This window comes from Protopterus annectens, chromosome 14.part0 (genome assembly GCF_019279795.1).
Source record: "Protopterus annectens isolate FY-2018-M chromosome 14.part0, PAN1.0, whole genome shotgun sequence".
Taxonomy (NCBI): domain Eukaryota; kingdom Metazoa; phylum Chordata; order Ceratodontiformes; family Protopteridae; genus Protopterus; species Protopterus annectens.
In genome coordinates, this window is record NC_056748.1 from 52,729,083 (window position 1) to 52,751,023 (window position 21,941).

General features: G+C 44.0%; 1 protein-coding gene across 1 annotated transcript in view; it reads left to right on the forward strand.

The window, feature by feature from the left end:
- The window catches only part of DLG5 (discs large MAGUK scaffold protein 5), a 3,463,687-nt gene that overhangs the window by 3,231,535 nt on the left and 210,211 nt on the right, over positions 1–21,941 (forward strand). The window contains exon 31 of the mRNA XM_044055764.1: positions 3,465–3,592. Within this exon, the coding sequence (XP_043911699.1) occupies positions 3,465–3,592 (128 nt within the window). The remainder of the gene's footprint in view (positions 1–3,464; positions 3,593–21,941) is intronic.

Here is a 21,941-nt window from a genome sequence, read left to right on the forward strand (position 1 = left end):
TGCTGTCCATATTATTTTTCTGCACTTCTGTCTGCATATTTTTGTGTTTGTTCTTGTTCTTTAACTTCTATATTTTTGTCACAATCCATCCATGCATGTCCCATTTTCCCACGTTTTAGATATCATGTCACACTTTTTATCTTCTTGCACTGGCTTTTCACAAATGAAACTTTTTTTTTATCACAGTTAGTAATGAAATGGTCATCTTTTCCTCAAAAAAGTATGTTTTTGGTTGTCCCCTGTATTTAACGTAATCTCTGCTTCCTTCTACATTTATCACACTTGATATATGCATTCATTTTCCATTTTTAAAATTACTCCACAGTCACATCCCTCAGCCCATAATCCTCTTATCATAAATTGTGTAATGTCCATCAGTTCTCCACATACATTCTTTAAGTAATCTTTTAACACTTCTCTCTCAACATCAGTTTAAAGTTGCACAATGAACCATTTGTTTTTCTCTCTTTAAGTGTTTTTAGTGCATACGCATTTCAAGGACTGCAGTCTTTTTTGCTTTCAAACTTTTCTAAGAGTTCTTTCATGTACTGTCCTGTCTCTCTATTAATATGCATAAAAACTCTTACTTTTTTGGTGACACATCAAAAGCTGCAATTACAGTGTCCCGAACCTCATACCTTTTGAGCTCTTTTTCTCTCTCTGCTGCTCAGCCTTGCCATGAATTTATTTCTTATCATCTCTCTCTTTTCTTCCACTTGCTTCTGTCCTTCCTTTTGTTACCTTTTGAGCATATGATTTCTTTTCTTTGTTTCTATCTCTTTCACTTCCTCCTGTTGTATCTTGTCCATAATTTCACCCCACAATGATGTCATCTCCCTGCCCGGTTCACTCTGGCTCAACATATCTCTCAAGTAGACATCCCACAACCCTCTTGATTGGAGGGTTGTAAAAATACATCCTTGCCATGCTTCACTATCACTCTCGAACAGCCTTTTCTGAAACAAGCACTCCGAATTTTGTGAGGGTCCGACAACCTTCCTTTTCTTCACCTCTTTCACCTCACCCTTCTCTGAAGCAAAAAACTTCTCAACTTCCTCCGGCATGCTTTCTTTGTCTAATGAGACCACTCTTGAACATGCTTCGCCAACTCCATACTTACACTGTTTCTCCGCTCCAACATGTACCTTGCATATAGTCACCATTGCCCGCTTCTCCAAGCCACCCACACGTGCAGAATGGAAGCAGGAAGTTGTTCACATCACTAGCAGTAGTGTCCCCGCACAATCGCAAGTAGGGGAAGTTCCCCCATTCCCTGGCCAAATTTCCCCTAGGAGTGCAAATACCAACTTAGGTCTAGCTCTTAAAAGAGGCTGCTAGCCTAGAGGGACTAACCCAGTCAACAAAAGATAAATAAAAAGATCTTTGCTAATGGCAGCTTATAAACTGTCAACTTGTTCAACACCACCTAGAAGGTAATGCCCAGGTCAGTCACCCCATCTGTCCCACCCATGTACCATTTTCTTGTGTTACTTTTTGTACTACAAAAAGCAGACGTACATGTGCAAAATCTCATTTTTGCAACACATGAACTGTTTTGCTGCCTGGACCATTGAATACTATTTTGTAGCTCTTCGGTGAAATATTAAGCCACCAGTCAGGGTGCTCCTCTTGCTTTATCTAGTCTCCATGAATGCTGGCCAGCACCAGTAGAACACTGTCTGACATAATTCTGAAATGCACTAGAGACTCACTGTCATTCCATTACCTCCTTGTTTGTTTCACCCTGTATCTTTAGCAAGTCATGCTGTCTGCTCTGTCACCATTTTGTGACAAAAGCTGGCTTATAATAAATGCTTATTTCTGTGTTGGTAACTGAAATGTCACAAGTCAGTGTCAACTAAAAAATGGCATTTAAAACTAGCCAGATAAAATGTGGAAAGTAAAAGTTCGTGTGAAGTGAAAATATAAATATTTAGTTAAATACATTAGTACTTTTCTGTCTTAGCACATTCAACAGAGACTTCATCAGACAAAAGGTGATAAAGATTACACATGCACATATGTGTGTGCATACATGCACAGACGCACATGGACACATTTAGCTTTTTAATATGTACATGTATATACGTGTGTGTCTGTCTATATATATATATATATATATATATATATATATATATATATATATATATATACAGTGTATGGATAGATAGGTATAGATATATACATATGTGTAAAACATAGTTGCATGTTAAAATGACTATAATCAATGAAACTTCCTACTACCATTAAAGATCTTTTTATGAAAGAAAGTTGAGTGCAAATGACATAAAAAATCCTATTAAACAATACTCCAAAATTTAGTATGTAAGCTGCAACTGTTTCTTGTTTAAATTACTCTTAAAGTTGACACTAAAATTCAGTCCTTGTGGTATGCAGGCATTCACAGAATTTGTCATTGGTACTGCCTACAATCAAGTGAGATGCCTGTGTTACCACCTTGCTCATTGACTTTGAAGTGTAAAACATGAAATAAAACAACACACTATGCTATCCTTAAATGGATTCAGGATTATTTGTTTCACGATATTTCCCCTGACAGACAGTAGTGTGATAATATTCACTGAAATCCACTTTCAACAAATAGAAAAAAAAGCTTTTTTTGCAGAGAAGACAACCCCCTCCTCCCACGTGGGAGGAGACACTCCCAACGTTTATAAACCAACTCCATGTTCACAAAACAGTGAAGAGAGGGCAGCAGTTTCAGCAAAATCTGCCTCATACTGCTGCTGATTAGTCAAACTGCAGTCGAACTGTACTCCTTCTTACATTTTAAGTTAGCCACTAAAGTTATTGTCTTATGTTTGTGTATCTTAAAGATGTTCAGGCATCATATTCCTTTCAACTTTACTTATATATGTCACATGCTAAACGGGAAGCAGCATATATGAAAATATTCTGAATTACAGGTGTACAAAACTGGAGACACCTACACCTTTTCCTGTATTGATATAAAAATGAAGCTACATCTTTAGTGAATTGCCATTTTCATTACAGATGTACCTTCATTTTTTTTTTTTTTTTTTTTTATCAGAACAGAGAAAACATATGTCTCCAGCGTTTTTACACCTGTAATAATAATAATTACATTTTATTTATTTGTTTGACATTTGTTTACCAGAAAAGTCCAACTGAGCCAGGAAAGTACCCATTTTCAGAGGCCCAGGGAGAACAGTTCTACAATCACAATTTTAGCACTGTTAGTTCTTAAATATTGAATTTAGAGTTTTGTCTGGTAGGAATTTTGTATTTGACTTTTACCCAGTTTTGTTTATGCAGTGTCTTTTTAAGAGTGATTATACTTATACTCACTTTACTATGTATTTGGTTTTTAAAGTGTGTGGCATGAAGATAGATGTGAATTTCCCCACTAAACTATGAGTAAATTTGTTTTACTGTTTTTCTTTGTAAGTAATTTTAACTTTGGTTTTGCATTTGTTTATTAGAAATGATGAAAGCTTCTCAGCAAGCAATTGAACGTGGAGTAAAGGACTGTTTATTCATCGACTACAAAAGAAGAAGCGGCCACTTTGATGTGACAACAGTATCATCAATAAAGGAGATAACAGAAAAGGTGTGGCTGTTGATTTATTTTTCCTTAAAATATCCTAGTAGTTTATGAAGAACTTCATGATAGATTGTTATTGTTTGTTTTTTCCCTGTACAAATATGTATTTATGTATTAGAAATTCCTTAGCTCATCTCATGACATGTTATGGTTGTCAACATGAAAACAATAAATAAAAGCAGGAATTCAGCACGTAAAAGCATATTGCTGTTCCTGTCTTTCTGAGTTGAGAAGACTTGTACTTCAAAACAAAACAGCAGCAATGTAGTGCCAAGCACTGTATTAAAAAAACAAAGCTTTCAGATATACAATCCTTCTTCAGTGTAGTATAAAGTGAATAAATGCCATTCAGTTAAGTACAAATCAGTAAAGTTCCAAAACACAGCTCAACCAATCTAAAACCTAGTCAATTATTAATTCAGTCAATTGTCAAGAAATCACATTGTGTTAAATATAAAAGAAGAAAAACAGAATTTTTTCCATTCATAAGAAAATTCAAAATTTTAAAATTATTAATTTCAAACATTGTTTCTGTATTAAAACAGGTTTAATACTAACCATTTTATTTATTCCTGGTGTATGGTCTGCACGCAAACTCACTATCCAGTCATACTTCCTTAATTCTAACTTATTGTCCATATCACCACCCCTTAAGCTTTTAGTGGGTATGTCAATCACTCATAGGTTCATAGGTTCATAGGTTCATACTAGGCTATCTGCCCGAGGGCATTTACAAGCCTAGCCCATAGTTTTTTTGTGCTTTCGCCACCCCTTTAGTATGGGGAACTATACCCATTATTTTGCTGTGCCTCTGTTGAGCAGTGACACTGAGGTAATCCATCTCCCATCCATTGGTCAAGATTTCTCTTGAACAAGGCCAATTTTATTCCACAGCATAGGGAGTCTTTGGGTGATGAATCTATCCTCCTCCGTCCCCCTATTAATAGCCGTGTTTAGGTTTAAGTCTCCCCCTTGTGGGCTCTGACGGATCTAGATTTTTGAGGTGAAGCATATTCATCAAATCTGGGTTTGACATGGCCTTGTATGTTAGGCAAAGGTCACCTCTGAGCAGCTGATAGCGACTGAATAGAGCTGGAGTTCTATAGGACAGATGTTTGAGACCTCAGATACATTCCGAAACACAAAATTAAAATTATGTTGATTCCCTTTCACAATAAAATGCTTAACCAGCACATTCACCATGACATTCCTACAAATGTCCGATTTATGCTCAGTAATTCTATCTTTTAACCTAACTGATTTGTCCATGTAAAAACATGCACAACTTTTACAGGGAGCCAAATAAACAAACAATGAAGGGAGTATTACACTTTGCAATACATCTAAAAACATACTTTTTACCAGGCATAGGCTGTCTAAAAATATGATCACTGCAGATAACATTGCAGCAAGAAAAAGTGAAACATGGATATGTACCAGGTTTACTAATGACCTGTGAATCCGGTTCTGTATTAGGTCGCTGAAATGTTATTCCAGCGAACACCTAATCATCAGCCTGTAATCAGCGAAAATCGCTTCGGCGATTAGCTGAATTTACTGAGGGCAACAAAATAGTTGGCCGAAGCACAAAGGACAACTACAGAACTTTGCCATTTTCTCCACTGTAGTGTGATCTCGGAGTTGGTATATAAAGTTAGGGGGTGGGGTAGGGTGCAGCCCCCCATGATAGAGGGTGTAGGGAGCAAAGTCCCCCACTTGGGTGGGGTCAGGTCAACTGCAAGATGGTCTGTTGAACTTTTGGGCATCCATTTCATTGCCCTTAGTAAATTCATTAAACTGTTGACGTGATTTTCGCTGATTAGGTGTTGATGAATAGGCATTCACTGGAATTACATTTCGGTAACCTGATATAGACCAGAGAATCCTTATTACAGACCATATCCTTGTAATATAGCTGGCTGTTCAAATTCGGGAAATTCCTATAGGCAAAGGACGGCTCCTCTCCTCTAAATCATCTAAGATCTGATAGAGTTTTCAAAATACTCCAATTATTAAAATATTTTTTTAACTGCATCAGTACATCTACTATAAGCAGTTAGATAAAGTAAAGCTGTAACATGCTTATCTCTAGGAACTCTACTGGGTATACTGTTACCTACAAAATAAAAAGGTTTAGCCTTAATATTTCTTTCTTTCAGGACTTCTTCCCTATTCTTATCCAGCATTATGGAATCATAACCCCTTTCCTTAAATTCTTTTGTCATATCAGACATTTGATTAAAATGACCAACTGTATCAGTATTTAATCTGCTTGCCCCCATTCATTGTGGTATAAAGACGGACATTTGAGCATGAATCTACAGACTGTCTCACCACCAGCCTGAACAGAGGTCATGCATCTGTCGGACTGTTCATTATTTGGTTGTTGGTACCTTTGCTTCATTCATTTATGCAGATAAGTGCCCCATTGGGGAACCTTCGTTTGTATCTTAAGATTTTTTTGTTAAAATTTTAATGTCATCTAGGAGGGGTAAGTGCTAGTGCAGTAGGCAAGTACCATACAAGGACTTCCATGCCCGGTGACTTTTTTGCCTAGACCTGGAACACTGTCACAAATTTTGTGCTGTAGTAATTCGCTTCAAAAACCTTAGCTCTAGGCTTTCTACTCTCAACACCTTTCTCGAGACCCAGCATCTTAAACACATAGCCCAGTCCTAAATGGCTGACTCTGCATCCCTGGATGTCCCACTGCCACTGAACAAAATTGTTAAGAGACCTCAAATAGATCCGCAGACCAGTATTTCTGATCCCAACGTGCCTAATGAAGTTTTATAACCCACATTATGCCAGGCCACTTTTCAGTTTCTCGCTACCAAGACCTCACCAGATGCTGATATGGCTGCTAAGGCCTTGCAGACTCCTGATACAGCCAAAAAACTGTTGTCTTATCGTTTCACAAGGACTGCACGGTCTCCCTCAAATTTAGTTAGGGAAGAAATTCCAGGCTATCTAATACTGGTCAGACATGGTTCCAGACTTCCCCATCTCTTTAAGTGGACATCACGCCTAAAAGGAATAAAAAAAAAGACTAAGCATGCGACCTCCCCCTCAACAGTTAGAGAGAAGGGGTGGATGGATGTCTACCAAGAGTTATTCAAAGCTATTATGTCTTCAAAACCTCCTTCCTTTGGGTCTTCGCAACCACAGTCTGCTACTCTAAAATCTGTCCTAGGTGTTCTTCGTGTTTCACTGTTGCAGTCATCACATTTGGGTTATCCCTGCCAGAGTAGCCCTCGGCCGGCCCGAATACCAGAGGCTTAGTATTTCTGCGTCAGTTGCTGTTGCTTCAGGACTGACGTCAGGTCGTCAGTAGTATAAGTAAGGCAGCCAACGCCATTATATCAGTCTTTCTTGCCGTGGAGCCCAAAGCAGAACAGTTCACACGACTGCCAATCGGCCACTACCTGAGTTTCGTTTTCCGAATTGAAGATGAAGTCTTCTAAAGCTAAGTACCCCATTGGGGATCCTTTTTTCTTGCACTAACTGATGTCAGAAAAAGTTAACAATTGTCTCGCCTGTGGAAAGCAAATACCACACTGAGACTTTCATTCTTACTGCGTCACTTGCTTAGGCCCAGACCACGACATCCCCGCTGTCACTTCTGTGCTTTGTTCAACACCAGACTATACGTCATCAGGCCCTTATTGCAGCTAGATATTTTCGCTTACAGTCCTCGAATTCCAATATGGCTTCGGTAAGCCATCCGACAGCAGATCTTCCAAAAACACATAAAGGTAAAGACAGAGACTGCACAGGTCCAAACCTACCGACGACGCTTCCATTAAGCTAGTCATCAGTTCTCCAGTCCTCAGTGAGCCGCTTTCGCAGCCCCTGATGCCCACTTCTGTGGATTTGCAGGCCGCTACAGAGACCCTTTCGGAGTCCGGAATGCCGCAAAACTCTTCTTCAGCTAAGGATCCTGCAGTTGTCTCTACTTTGGATGGTTCCGGAGCCGCTGAACAGGCACCGGCTTCCGAGGAAGTCCTTCGCACTACCAATTCTGGACACAAACTGACGACGTCTTTCGGGACTACCGTTCTTTCGAAAACTACTGAGTTTCTTAGGCCCAGGTTACGAACCACACCCAAGAAACCGACGACCCAATCTCAGGCACCTGCTTCCTTGCCTCAGTCTCAAATGCTTAAAATGGCAGAAGACCTTATGCTGATCAGAAGAAGCCAAGCTATCCCTTCCAAAAGAAAAAGAGATCTGTCCCCTGTAGTTTTGTCTAAGCAGGAGTCCGAAGACACTGATGCATCTGAGTATGAAGACATGCAACCCCTCTCTGCTTATGAGGATTCTGATGCAGAGGATTCCATTCCTTCAGCTTCTCCCCCAAAGGATTTTTTCTTTGGGGAAACCCTTCACACCTTAACAGTGCATTTCCAGTGGGAAAGTCAGGACTACCCAAAAGAGACTCAGGGAATTCTTAGATGTTCCACAGCACAGACCCCTTGCCATCCCCTCAGTCCTGGATGTTGTGGAGGATGTTTTCCTGTTATCCATCTTAATTCCTGACACCCTCCCTCCTGCACCCAGAAAACCAGACTGGTATTACAGAGTTCCTGACTCGCACAAATTTCTTTTTAAAGATCCTTCTGCTGACCCTGACGTAATTCCTCAAGGGCCTAAAGGAATTAAAGCAACCTCTGCTAAGAATCCCACCCCCTCAGATAGGGATTCCCGAGCACTAGACAGATGGGTAAAAAAGTATACACCTCAGCTACTCTTGCTTTCAGAGCACTAAATTGTCAATTCCATATGCTAAAATTTCAGCAACATACCCCAGAACTCTTCAAACAAAAAATGTCTTCCTTTCCTGCTTGTGCAGAATCTAAGGAGTTACAAGAGTTAATGCATTCTGCAAGTCAAGTAACTAAACACACCTTGCTCTGTGGTTTTGACTCCCTAGAAGCTTCTTGCAGGGCAGCAGTCACTGGTTCTGTCCTTAAGGAACAGCCCTTGTCAGACCATGTTAAATCTAAATTGTTGGATGCCTCCTTGCACAAAGACAACTTATTTGGCACTAAGGCAGAAGAGGTCTTAAAAAGGATGGAAGAAAAAACAAAATCTATGCAGACAGTTAAGGATTTCTTACAGGTCCAGCCACCCAGGTTCAGCAGGCATTGTCCCTCCAAGCACTGGTCCTTTCCTGCTCCCACAAGATCAGTTCAGCCCAGACCCCGGGGAGCCAGACCCCACAGACAACAGCCACAGGGAATGCAGAGATCTAAGCAGTTGACTACCTCCACTTCTAAACCTGGGAGTTCTAAGCCACACCCTTATGGTAAGAACTTGTAATGACTCTCCTCCCCCACCCTTTCCCTCTGCCCTCCTCCACTTACCCCTAGGAGGCAAACTCTCCCTTCATGCAAACACCTGGGCCACCATTACCAACGACCACTGGTTTCTCAACATAGTGTCCCAGGGATACAAATTTTCTTTCCACACCATTGCAACTCCAAAAGGGTTCCCAGCTCTACCTCAAAACCAGTGGGCAGCGGCGCAAAAGCAAGTCCTTTCCTTGCTCTCCATGAGGGCAGTAGAGCATGTTCCTGCAGAACAAAAAGGCCAAGGATGTTCATCGTGTTTCACTGTTGCAGTCATTACACTTGGGTTATCCTGCTGGCAGGCTACCCGCAATTGGCCTGAATTCCAAAGTCCTGGTCCGGCGTCGGTTGCTGTCGCCTCTTCCCTGACGTCAGTGCGCCAGGGATATAAAAGATGCAGCTGATGCCATTTTCTTCAGTCTTTCTTGCCGTGCAGTGCCCGAAGCAAAAGCAGTTCGCAAGTGCCGGTCGGCCGACTCCTGAGATTTTCTAAATCGAATTTCAGATCTGAAGTCTTCATTAAAGCTAAGTACCCCATTGGGGAAACTTTTTTCTTGCTCCAGACCAATGTCAGAAAAAGTTAACAATTGTATTTCTTGTGGGAAGCAAATACCTCATAAGGATTTTCATTCTTACTGTATTCCTTGCCTAGGCCCTGACCACAACGTTGCTAGCTGTCGGTTTTAGATTTAACCAACGCACTATTAAGCGTTGGTACGATTTTGCCTTTCATTACTTTGGCCGAAGATTTAATTATATAATGCCGTCGGAACAGCTGACGACCGTAGTTTATAAAAAGGATTTTACTCAAGACTGTTCTTGGCACACAGAAAGGACAAAGCCTGGAGACCAATACTGGACCTGTGTATTCTAAACACTTCTCTGGACGTTCCAAAATTCAAAAGGTTGACTCTGCAGCAGCTTCTACCCATGCTGGGCAAGAAGGCTTGGCTTCTAACCTTGGACCTCCCAATCAGACAATCTTGCAGAAGATACCTCAGATTCATAGCTGGCTCAATGCACTACCAATTCTCTGCACTGCCCTTTGGCTTATCTACTGCGCCCAGGGTCTTCACAAAATGCCTGGCACCAGTAATTGCATTCTGCAGGCAAAGAGGAATTCAAATATATCCTTACTTGGACAACTGCCTTATTCAAGCAGAGAACAAGGACATTATACTGAAGCATCTGGCGTTTGTAAAAAGATTACTAATTTGCTTAGGGTATACAGTAAACGAAAATAAATCAAAACTGGTACCCTCTCAAGAGATAATATTCCTGGGTGCAAGGATAAATACAACTGCCCAGATGGCTTATCTCACGCCAGACAAGCAAAGGCAACTGACTTCTTACTTCGAAATGTTGGCAACAAAGACCCAGTTATCTGCAAGAAAAATTCTGCAGGCTTTGGTCTTCATGGCATCCTGCATTCTGCTAATTCCATATGCAAGACTGCATATGAGGAAACTACAATGGTATCTAAAAAGTGTTTGGACTCAACATTGCCACATCCTGGAAACACTAAATGTGAAATTGTTCGATCTCGCCGTTTGTTCTTACACATGGGTTCGGCTCCGAGTCGGCCACATCACCAGCTCAGCATCTTCGAGAAAGCTCGAGGCACAGTTCTATCCCATGATCCTCCTGTGCTAACCTACCGATCTAGTTTGCTGCTAGCAGCAGATCGCATCGTGAGAGGCTCGGGCCAGTATTTTTTCATTCTTTATACTATCCTTTTTGAAGTTGTAGTTGTTAAAAGTAGTTAAAAGTAGTTAAAAAGTAGTTTATTAGTGTGATAGTTTATTAGAGAGTGTGTTTTTCAATAGTTAAAGTAGTTTTAAATAGTTTAGAATTTTTTTACCTTAGTTAAGGCCTTGTTGTAATTCTGCCAGGACTGACAGTAGGGTTTAAATTGTTAATTTCTGCCTTAACTTATTCTTCTCTTTTTATATATATTTAGAGATAAGAATTATTCATACTTTTAGTGTTATAGTGTGTTATTATATTTATATACATATAAGTGTGTTGTTAGTAATTTGTTTACTAGGTATTAGTAGTATGTCTGAAAAAGCCAAGTCAGGCTTTAAAAGGTGTCAGTGTGGACAAAAGATGTCCATTACTGATAACCATTCTTCCTGCGTCTACTGCCTTGGCCCTCTCCACTTGCAGGAAGACTGTTCCATCTGTCATTCCTTCAGTGGGAGGGTCATGCTAGAAAGGCGCAAGAAGTTGGTGGACAGAGGGTTATTAAAACACGAATTTCAGGAGGCCCTGGATAAGACTGAATAAGTGTCCAAGTCTTCGAAGGGGTCCATGTCTTCAAGAGTGTCGGAGCCTATGTCCTCGGCTTCGAGCACCTCTTTTCAGATTCGGACACCGGCTCCAAAGACCTCGGGGTCGGGTGTCGAATGCTTATCTCTTATCGAGACTCAGGTATTGGAGCCGGTATCGGAGGTACCACCGCCTTCAATCCTTCGCTCGGTGACGGCTTCGGCCCCTTCGACCCATTCTTCGAGGCCGCTTTCCGACTCCCGACGTGGACCGAGTGGTACAGAAGCTAATGGAGAACTCGGCTCTGTCCAAATTATTCGAAGTTTCGTCCCAATTGGTTTCGAAACTCGAGGCTCTTCCCACCCCCGAGACAAATCCTCCTCCGAGACCTGTCGAGTCGTCGGAGCCAGGAATAGAAGAGCCGATGATTGTAGAGCCCTCGGTGCCGAAGCCTCCAGTAGCGCTATCGGCACCATTGACCTCGACACCTTCGGAACCAGCCGGGGGAGGTCTCAGAGCCGACGATCTTTCCTAGGTTCCGGGGCGGACAGTCGAACCGAACTTTCGGTTCCGACTCTCCCCCTCGGGGCCTTGGCTCAGATCAGCTCGTATCCGTCCTCAGGGTCGGAGCCCATGGTCCCGGTTCCGGGGAAACTGCCGGCTTCTTCAGAACCGATGGGATCCTCGGGCCGGGGCACCGGTGCCTTCGACATCATGAGGAAGGCCTTGTCTGAACAGACACATACGTCATCGGCATCTTTTTCTCCTCCCCCAAAGGGTCCACGTTCTGCTTCTGTACCTTCGGTTCCTACCAAGCATCGAGTCCCAATGCCTCAGACAGCCCCAGAGGGCACCCCTGGTTCCTCGGATGCCTCCCCAGAAGCCCCCTCTGAGGATGTACCGAGGAAAAGATTGTGCAAGAGGAGACACATTGATTCCCCACAAGAATCTCTGACATCTGATACCGATTTGGATGAAGCAGAAGGGTCCCCACGGTCCCCCTCTGAAGATGTCTCTTTTGCTGATATTTTGGAAATCTTGAAACAGAGGGGAGACTGGCAGACCCTTGCCCCTTTTGTAGACGAATCGGTATTGCTGAAGGCATTTGGGGCTCAACCTTCTACCTCCTGGGTGACCCCTCCCTTTAACGAACTCGTGGACCTGATGGCGCGAAGGGAGTGGGAGACACCTGATACAGTGGAACCGGTCCCCCGCAGACCCAACAAGTACATCACGGCTCCTCAAGAAAAAGCTTTCTGACTAAAGGAGTGCCAGTGGATACTATGGTGGTGGCGGCAGCCACTAAGAAGGAAATGTCCGAATCATCTTCCTCTGTTCATCCTCCTAATAAGGATTCTAGGATGATGGACAGATATGGGAAGCGCGTGTTTAGTTCTGCGACTTTTTCCATGCGATCGCTGAACTACTTTATGCATTTCACACGTCTACAGAGAGATCTCCTCAAGGAACTGGGAGATACTCTCCAGGGCAATACAGATGCTGCTGTCTCTGAGAAAGTGACAGCTCACCTTAACACCCTCAACTCCATAGTTAACTTGTCCATGAGGCTCATTTCATATGCAGCCGAAGGTTCGAGTAGGGCGGCAGCCTCCGCAATTGCTCTGAGGAGACAATCCTGGCTGCGCCTATGCTCCTTTGCGGAAGCCTTCAAGTCTTCCTTTGCTAACGCCCCTTTTGATGGTGCCTCACTGTTTGGTCCCAAAGTAAAGGACTCTCACTAGGTGCAAGCAAGAAGGGAAGACCCTGTCTGCCGTAGGGGTCCATTTTTCCGCCCTATCTAGACCATACCCCAAAGGTCCAAGAGGTGGAAAAATGTGGTTCCGAAAGACTCAGGGATCCTTTCAGCCCACACAGAGTGATGCCCCCTCCAGAGGCAGAGGAGGGGGAAGAAATGGAAGACGCCGTCCAGGCGGCAGAGGCGGTCCGCAGAATCAGGGTGACAGAGATACGTTCTCTGGGAAGCCCTTTCAGCACTCCTGAGTGCATGCCCGGCTGTCCTACTCTGGAGGCAGTCGGGGGTCATTTGGCTTTATACCCAGTGGCCTGGCTAAATCTTACATCGGATTCCTGGGTAAAAAGCATAGTTACCAGAGGCTACACTATTCCATTCATAAAAATTCCACCTGCCCCCAAGAAACTCCCAGATATTCCACCCAGTCTGCGAGACCAGGCAGCCGTAGAAATAAAAAGTGGCTGCTCGAAAACAGTCATCCAACCAGTCCCGGCGGACCAGAAAGGATCCGGAACTTACTCAAGGTTCTTTTTTGTTCCAAAGAAAACAGGGGACTGGAGGCCAATTTTGGACCTCAGCAGACTCAGCACTTTCGTGAAAAAGGAAAAGTTCCGAATGGTCACGCTACAGTCGATCCTTCCTTTCCCACAGGACGGCAACTGGATGTGCTCTATAGATCTCAAAGACGCGTACTACCATACCAAGATGGCCAGAGCGTCCAGAGATCACCTGCTCTTCCGGCTGGGAGCCAGTCACTTCCAGTTTCGTGCTCTGCCCTTTGGCCTCACCTCAGCCCCCAGGGTGTTCACCAAACGCATGGCAGTAGTAGCGTCTCACCTGAGGCAAATGGGATTCTGAGTGTTTCCTTACCTAGACAACTGGCTCCTGTCTGCCACCACCGAGTATCGTCTTGTACAAGCCAGGGATTACATCATCAACCTTTGCTCTTCTCTGGGCATAACAGTCAATTTTGGAAAATCTGTCTTATCACTCTCACAGCGTATCTCATTTATAGGGGCAGAGTTAGACACTTCCCTGGCAAGAATCAATCTCCCCCCACTAAGAGTATCAGCCCTCAGAAATCAAATTTCTATCCTTCTTCAGAGCAAGAGAGTCCTTGCTCAACAAATCTTGAGAGTACTAGGAATGTTGGTAGCCACTCTTATCGTAGTTCCCCTAGGCAGGATGCATATGAGGATCCTTCAATGGATGCTATTCGCTCAGTGGTCGTACCTACAACTTCCACTATCTCACAAGATCTTAATCACGAACTCCTGCAAATGGGATCTCCTATGGTGGATGCACAGTCAGGACCTAACAGTAGGCCGACCGTTTGTGTTGCCCAGTCCTATAGCTACCTTAACCACGGACACTTCCCTGATAGGGTGGGGGGGACTTTTTCAGGGAAGAATAGTCCAAGGTCAATGGTCCAACTTGGAGTACAACCTGCACATCAGTGTCCTAGAGCTGAGGGCAGTGTTTCTTGCGTTGCAACACTTTCACAAGTCCTTACCTCTGGGAACAATGACAGTTCAGACGGAAAACATGTCAGTAGTCTGGTACATAAACAAACAAGGAGGAACCAGGACTTATCCATTGTGCAGAGAGGCCCTCAGGATTTGGCAATGGGCTGTGTCTACTGGACGCTTTCTCATAGCAACGCACATCCCGGGGACATCCAGCGTCATTGCGGACAGGTTGAGCAGAGCCATCCTGTTGCCCCACGAGTGGTCCCTCAAATCTCAAGTCGCGGAAAAGATTTTCCACAGATGGGGCCAGCCTTGCTGCGACCGATTTGCATCCCCATTGAATGCCAAATACAGAAGCTACTTTGCCCTACTACCCCCTCTGGGGGGTGCCCCCAGGGACGCACTTGTGCAAGATTGGCCCCCGGGTCTCCTTTACGCTTTTCCCCCTGTTCCGCTAATTCCCAAATTCCTGCAGAAAGCCAAACATCTGGAAAGGACCATAATTCTGATAGCCCCATTCTGGCCTCGACAAATCTGGTTCCCCTTCCTTCAAACTCATCAGGTGGAGGAACCGTGGATTCTGGACCCAGTGCCAGATCTGTTGGCACACTCGTCGGGAGTTCCTCACACATCTCTCAAGTCCCTCAAACTGACAGCTTGGCTGCTCCGCTTTCCATCTTAGCCAGGTCAGATTTATTGTCCCCTGCAGTTCAACACATAATTGTATCTTCCCACAAGCCATCCACAAGGGAGCTATACAACAGCAAATGGAAACGTTTTGCGTACTGGGCCTCACAGCAGGGTATAGATCCGTCAGGGGCTCCAGTTCACAAGATATTAGAGTTTTTTTCTACACTTTTTCATGAAGGAGCATCAACTTCCACGATAAGGGTACAACTTGCGGCTATATCTAATTTTCATGTTGGCCAGGGAGATACTTCCCTCATGTCCCACAGACTTTGCAAAGCCTTTATGAAAGGTACCTTTCACCTCCGTTCCCCCTTTCATAATCCAGTGGCCCCATGGAATCTTAACCTGATGTTATCACAGCTCATGTTGCCCCCATTCGAACCAGCCACCACAACCCTTCTTAAATTTTTATTGTGGAGGACACTTTTTCTGGTTGCCATCACTTCTGCCCGGAGGGTTTCAGAGTTGCAAGCGTTATCTGTCCTGCCCCCATATATGATATTTCATCCAGATAGGGTAATATTGCGCACTAATCCATCCTTCCTTCCAAAGATTTGTTCGGTCCAAAATATTAATCAATCGATTGAACTACCCACCTTCTTCAAAAATCACTCCAGTAAGTTGGAATACATGCTGCACAAATTGGACATCCACAGGCAGCTGAGATTTTACTTAGGACGAAGGAATACAGAAAGTCAGACCAACTGTTTGTATCATATGCTGACCAAAGGAAGGGAAAGGCGGTAACAAAAGATGTTCATCGTTTTACCCTGCTGCAGTCATTACACTTGGGTTATCCTGTCGTCAGGCGGTCCCGCAGTCAGCCGGATTTCCAAAGTCTTGGTCCGACGTCAGTTGCAGTCGCCTCATCCCTGATGTCAGTGCGCCAGGGGTACATATATTGCAACCGACGCCATTTTCCCCAGTCTTTCTTGACGCGCGGTGCCCGAAGCAGAAGCAGTTCGCAAGTGCCGGTCGGCCGACTCCTGTGATTTTCAAATTTGAATTTCAGACCGAAGTCTTCTATAAAGCTAAGTACCCCGTTGGGGAAACTTTTCTTGCCTCAGTCCGATGTCAGAAAAAGTTAACAATTGTATTTCTTGTGGGAAGCAAATACCTCATAAGGATTTTCATTCTTATTGCATACCTTGCCTAGGCCCTGATCACAACGTCACTTCTTGTTGTTTTTGTGCTAGATTTAATAAACGTACTATTAAAAGACGATTTGATTTCGCATGACACTTTTTTGGCAGAAAATTTAATTATAACATGCCGTCGGAGCTTCCGACTACCGGCGTGCACAAAAAGCGTAGGGATAAGGATCGACAGCCCAGGCCCAAGCCCGATTCCGAGGCCTCAGTTGATCCGGTCTCCGGTTCTCCGGTTATCAGTGAGGCTCTGACGCAGCCTCTGACTACCGCAGTTCAAGAAACTGAGACCGCTACAGATATTTTGATGGAATGTACTAGGCCGACGCAGCCTTTTACTTCAGGCCCTACCAACGATTTACCTTCCAAGGACGTCGGTGCTTCTTCTGAAACGCCATCGGTTTCTGAAGGCGTTTTCAGACCGACGACTCTTACAGCCAAAACGTTTTCCAAGTCGAAGACTCCTTCCAAACCGAGAAAGGCTTCACTTCAGTCTCCTGTTCAAGGCCCTATGCCTAAGAAACAGATGCTCAAGATGGCTGAAGATTTTATTTCTCAGCCTCCTCCTGACAAAAGGCCTAGACTAGAGGAAGAATGCTTCCTCTGATCAACTGTCTATTTCTTCGGATTCCTCTGAGGATCAAGATTATTCCTTCTCTCCTTATGAAGATTCTGATGCTGAGGACTCTATTCCCTCAGCTTCCCCTCCAGAAGATTACTCTTTTGGGGAAACTTTACACACTATGAGGGAACATTTTCACTGGGAAGGTCAGGATTACTCTGATTCCAAGAAAAGGCTCAGAGAGTTTCTTTTACTCCCCCGACACCGACCTCTAGCCATCCCTCCTGTTTTGGACATTGTGGATGATATCTATTTAGAATCCAATTTCAACTCTGACTCTCTGCCTCCTGCTCCGGCCAAGCCTGACAGATATTACAGAGTACCTGATTCCCACAAATTTCTTTACAAAAGCCCAGTAGCTGACCCAGAGACTATCTCCCAGGGTCCCAAGGGGGCTAAGGCTTCCATGGCTAAAAATCCAGTACCTTCTGAAAGGGATTCAAGAGCACTAGACAGATGGGGGAAAAAGGTTTACACCTCAGCCACTTTAGCTATGAGAGCTCTAAACTGTCAATTTCATATGCTTAAGTATTAGCAATTTCTGATCTCTCAGTTAAAACAAAAGATAACCTCCCTCCCTCAACAATCTGAATTGAAAGAAGTACAGGATTTGTTGCACGCCACCGAGCAGGTAGGGAAACATACCTTACAATGTGGGTTTGATTCTTTAGAGGCCTCCTGCAGAGCAGCTGTCACTGGATCAGTTATACGTAGGCATGCCTGGTTAAAGGAACAAAGTCTGCCTGATCATGTTAAAGCAAAACTACTAGATGCTCCCTTACAGCAGGATGTTCTTTTTGGTGTTAAAGCAGAAGTTTTAAAGAAAATGGAAGATGAGACAAAATCAATGCAGACAGTCTAAGATTTCCTACAAGTACAACCCCCTCGCTTCAGCAGAAACTGGCCAACAAAAAATTGGTCCTTTCCAACCACTGACAGGCCTCAGAGGGGTAAATACAGGCGCCCAAGGGGCAGAGGACAACCACAAGCTCAGTATAAACCTCGCCAATGAGGCACTCCAACCCAGAAGGAAGGAGAAGACAGGTCTCAACCCACCAGAAGACAAACTCAATGACTTGCACCTCAGCTGGCCAAACAAAACTCTTTTGTCAGCCCCCCTGGGGGGAAAGCTAGCACTATTTGCAGACAACTGGCACATGGTCACAAAGGACAAATGGGTACTAGACATAATTTTACGAGGATGCAGATTCCACTTTCACACCTTGCCAATAAAAAGAGGAATGCCACACCTGCCACAAAATCAAAGGCGAGAGGCTCAGAAACAAATTACAGCTCTCATGGCCATGAGAGCCATTCAAAGGTTACCAACTCAAGAGCAAGGCCAAGGATTTTATTCAAGACTCTTCCTAGTACCCAGAAAAGAAAATGCTTGGAGACCAATTCTGGACCTTTCAATTCTAAACACTTACTTACAAGTTCCCAAATTCAAGATGCTAACACTACAGCAGCTACTTCCCATGTTGGGCAAGGAAGCATGGCTGGTAACGTTGGACCTCAAGGAGGCATACCTGCATGTCCCTATCAGACAAAGTTGCAGAAGATACCTCCGTTTCATTGCAGGTTCAACCCATTATCAATTCTCTGCACTGCCCTTTGGCTTATCTACTGCGCCCAGAGTATTCACAAAATGCCTGGCACCAGTAATTGCATACTGCAGACAAAGAGGAATTCACATATATCCATACCTGGACGACTGTTTCATTCAAGCAGAAAGAAAAGACATTCTCTTACAACATCTGGCTTTTGTGAAGCAACTACTGAATTGTCTGGGGTACACAGTAAACGAAAAGAAGTCAAAACTAGTACCCTCACAAAAAATGACATTGCTGAGTGCCAGCTTGGACACAACGGCCCAGAAGGCTTATCTTACACCAGACAAGCAATTACTACTGACTCAATATTTCAAAACAGTGGCAACAAAGACCCAATTAACTGCAAGAAAAATTCTGCAGGCTTTGGGCTTCATGGCATCTTGCATTCTGATAATACCATTTGCAAAACTGCATATGAGGAAATTAGTGTGGTACCTAAAAAGCGTATGGTCTCAACACAGCCACAGCTTGGACACAGTGATATCTCTCATTCCCTGCCTTCAACAGGAATTTCTATGGTGGGCACAGACATGTCACCGCAACAAGGGTCAGCCTTTCACCTTGCCCCCACCCAGGCAAACTATCACAACAGATGCTTCAGACTATGCCTGGGGGGCACACATGGCAGGGCAATGCATTCAAGGCCTATGGACTGCAGAACAAAGAAAACTGCACATAAACCAAAAAGAGATGCTAGCTGTACAGAAAGCTCTGACAGCCTTCAAGGATCTACTACAGCCTGGACAACTTGCAATAAAGATGGACAACACCACAGTAATGTGGTACATAAACAAACAAGGGAGCACACATTCCTACCCTCTTTGCAGGCAAGCAATAATCTTATGGAACACAGCTCTGGCCTACCAAGTCCAGTTACAAGCTCAATTCCTGCCAGGACAGAAAAACGCATTGGCAGACGACCTAAGCAGAAACATCAGAGATCCCCACGAGTGGAAGCTAGACCCACAAATATTTACAATGATAACTCAAAGATGGGGCCTACCAAAAATAGACCTGTTTGCCAGTCCTCAAAACTACCAGCTGACAAAATTTTGTACAAGGACATTCCACCATCAAGCTTGGAAAGTGGACGCTCTCTCCTTCAGTTGGAAAAACCTGACAGCATATGCCTTTCCTCCATTACCTCTTCTCACAAAGGTTCTTTTGAAGGTCAAAAAGAAGAAACCTCGAATTCTCATACCCCCAGACTGGCCACGCCAGCACTGGTACCCGCTATTGAAGAATATGGCTCACAGCCCACTATGGATATTGCCTCAAAATACCTCATTTGCTCACGTAGCAAGACAAGCAGATTCTACACAGCCAGATGAAAACCTTAAACCTGGCTGCATGGCAAATCAATTAAGCATCCAACCAGCCCCTCTTTCACAAGCAGTGCTGGATGTTATACTAGAAGCCAGGAGGCCAAGCACCAGGAAGGCTTACTCGGACAAATGAAAAAGGTTTTCTGCTTGGAACCAAGCTAAAGGCCAAGACACAACTCAGCCTCATATGCCTCACATTCTGCAGTATTTAGCTGAGATGTTGCATAAAGGACTTTCCTTCTCCTCAATTAAAATCCATGCTTCAGCTATTTCAGCTCACTACGACACAAATCCACCCTTATTTTCAAATCCTCTCCTAAGGCAGTTCCTCAGAGGGGCAAAAAACATTAGACCACCTAGAAGAGCTCCTACACCAACATGGAACCTCAATTTTGTTCTGGAAAAACTAATGTTACCTCCCTTTGAACCAGCTTTTTCTGCAGACCTTCAGTTCTTATCTTGGAAGACTGCCCTGCCCCTGGCAATAACTTCTGCTAGGAGAGTTTCAGAATTGCAGGCACTTATGGCAGTGGAACCTTTCCTCATTTTTCATCAAGACAGAGTTTCTCTATGAACTAATCCTTCCTTCATGCCTAAGGTGGTTTCCAGTGTAGCTCTAAATCAAACCATCCACCTACCCACTTTCTACTCCAATCCACAAAACAAAGGTGAGAGACTCCTGCATTCCTTGGACATTCACAGGCAGCTTCGTTACTACTTGGACAAAACTAAGGCTTTCAGAAAAACTGACCAGCTCTTTGTTTCCTATGCTACAGCCTCTCAAGGGAAGGCCATATCCAAGCAAACCATTTCTAAATGGATAGGCCTTTGCATCCGATTCTGCTACACCCATCATGGGAAACCAGTTCCTCCTACCATTAGATGCCACTCTACCAGGGCAACAGCTACCTCTACAGCCTTTCTCAGGGGGATTCCTACCAAGGAAATCTTAGAAGCTGAAACTTGGAATTCAGTGCACACCTTCACCAAACACTATCACTTACCTCTTTATTCTAAGTCCAGGGCAGGCTTCGCCACTGCAGTTTTGCAAGGCCTCATTGCCTCCACTAACCCTGTATGATGCCTCCACCCTACCTTAGCTTTGGGACTCAACCCAAGTGTAATGACTGCAGCAGGGTAACACGATGAACATAGTACAGTTTTGTACCTACCATAAATGTAGATGTTCAAGTGTTCACCCTGCTGCAGTCCAGGTTACCCTCCCTCCAACCCCTCTGATCTACTGGCTAATCCTCTGCTATGCCTTACTGATGTATTTGCTTATAGCTGAAGGGATTTTGTGTTTGTACAGTGTTCACACCATTTGGTACTGATTTGGATCACCTTTTTGGGGGCACCTGATATCTGGGGCAAGAAAAACTGAAGAAAATGGCGTCGGTTGCAATATATGTACCCCTGTCGCACCGACGTCAGGGATGAGGCAACTGCAACCGACGTCGGACCAAGACTTTGGAAATCCGGCCGACTGCGGGACCGCCTGACGACAGGATAACCCAAGTGTAATGACTGCAGCAGGGTGAACACTCGAACATCTACATTTATGGTAGGTACAAAACTGTACTTTACTTTATCCAAATGTCTCTCAGACTGTATAAATTTTGTATATTCAGAATCAAAGCAACAACTCCCCTTTTAACCCAAGGCTCATTCTACGAGGGCGATTGCTACTTCTTTAGCCCATACCGCCCGCTTGCCATTAGATACCATTTGTGTGGAGGCAACTTGGGCGAAACCACATACTTTCATCGCTCACTACAAATTAGATAAAAACTCCAGAGACAGGGCGACGTTTGGTTCCACTGTTGTCAGGAATGTTCTCCCGTGAGCCACTCAGGATAAAGGAGCTAGGGACGCTACCCGTGTGTAAGAACAAATGGCGAGATCGAACAATTTCACATAAAGAAGTTATGTTCTTACCATAACGTTCCATGTGAATTGTTCATCTCACCTTTGTTCTTACATTCCCCCCCTCCATCCCCCGTCCTGCGTTCTCGAAGAACTGGTAAGACTGCACTCCAGTTCAGTCTTCTCTAGATACTCTTATTCTTGAGCTTTGTAGTGTACGCCAGGGATGGCATCTTTTCTCTTCTAT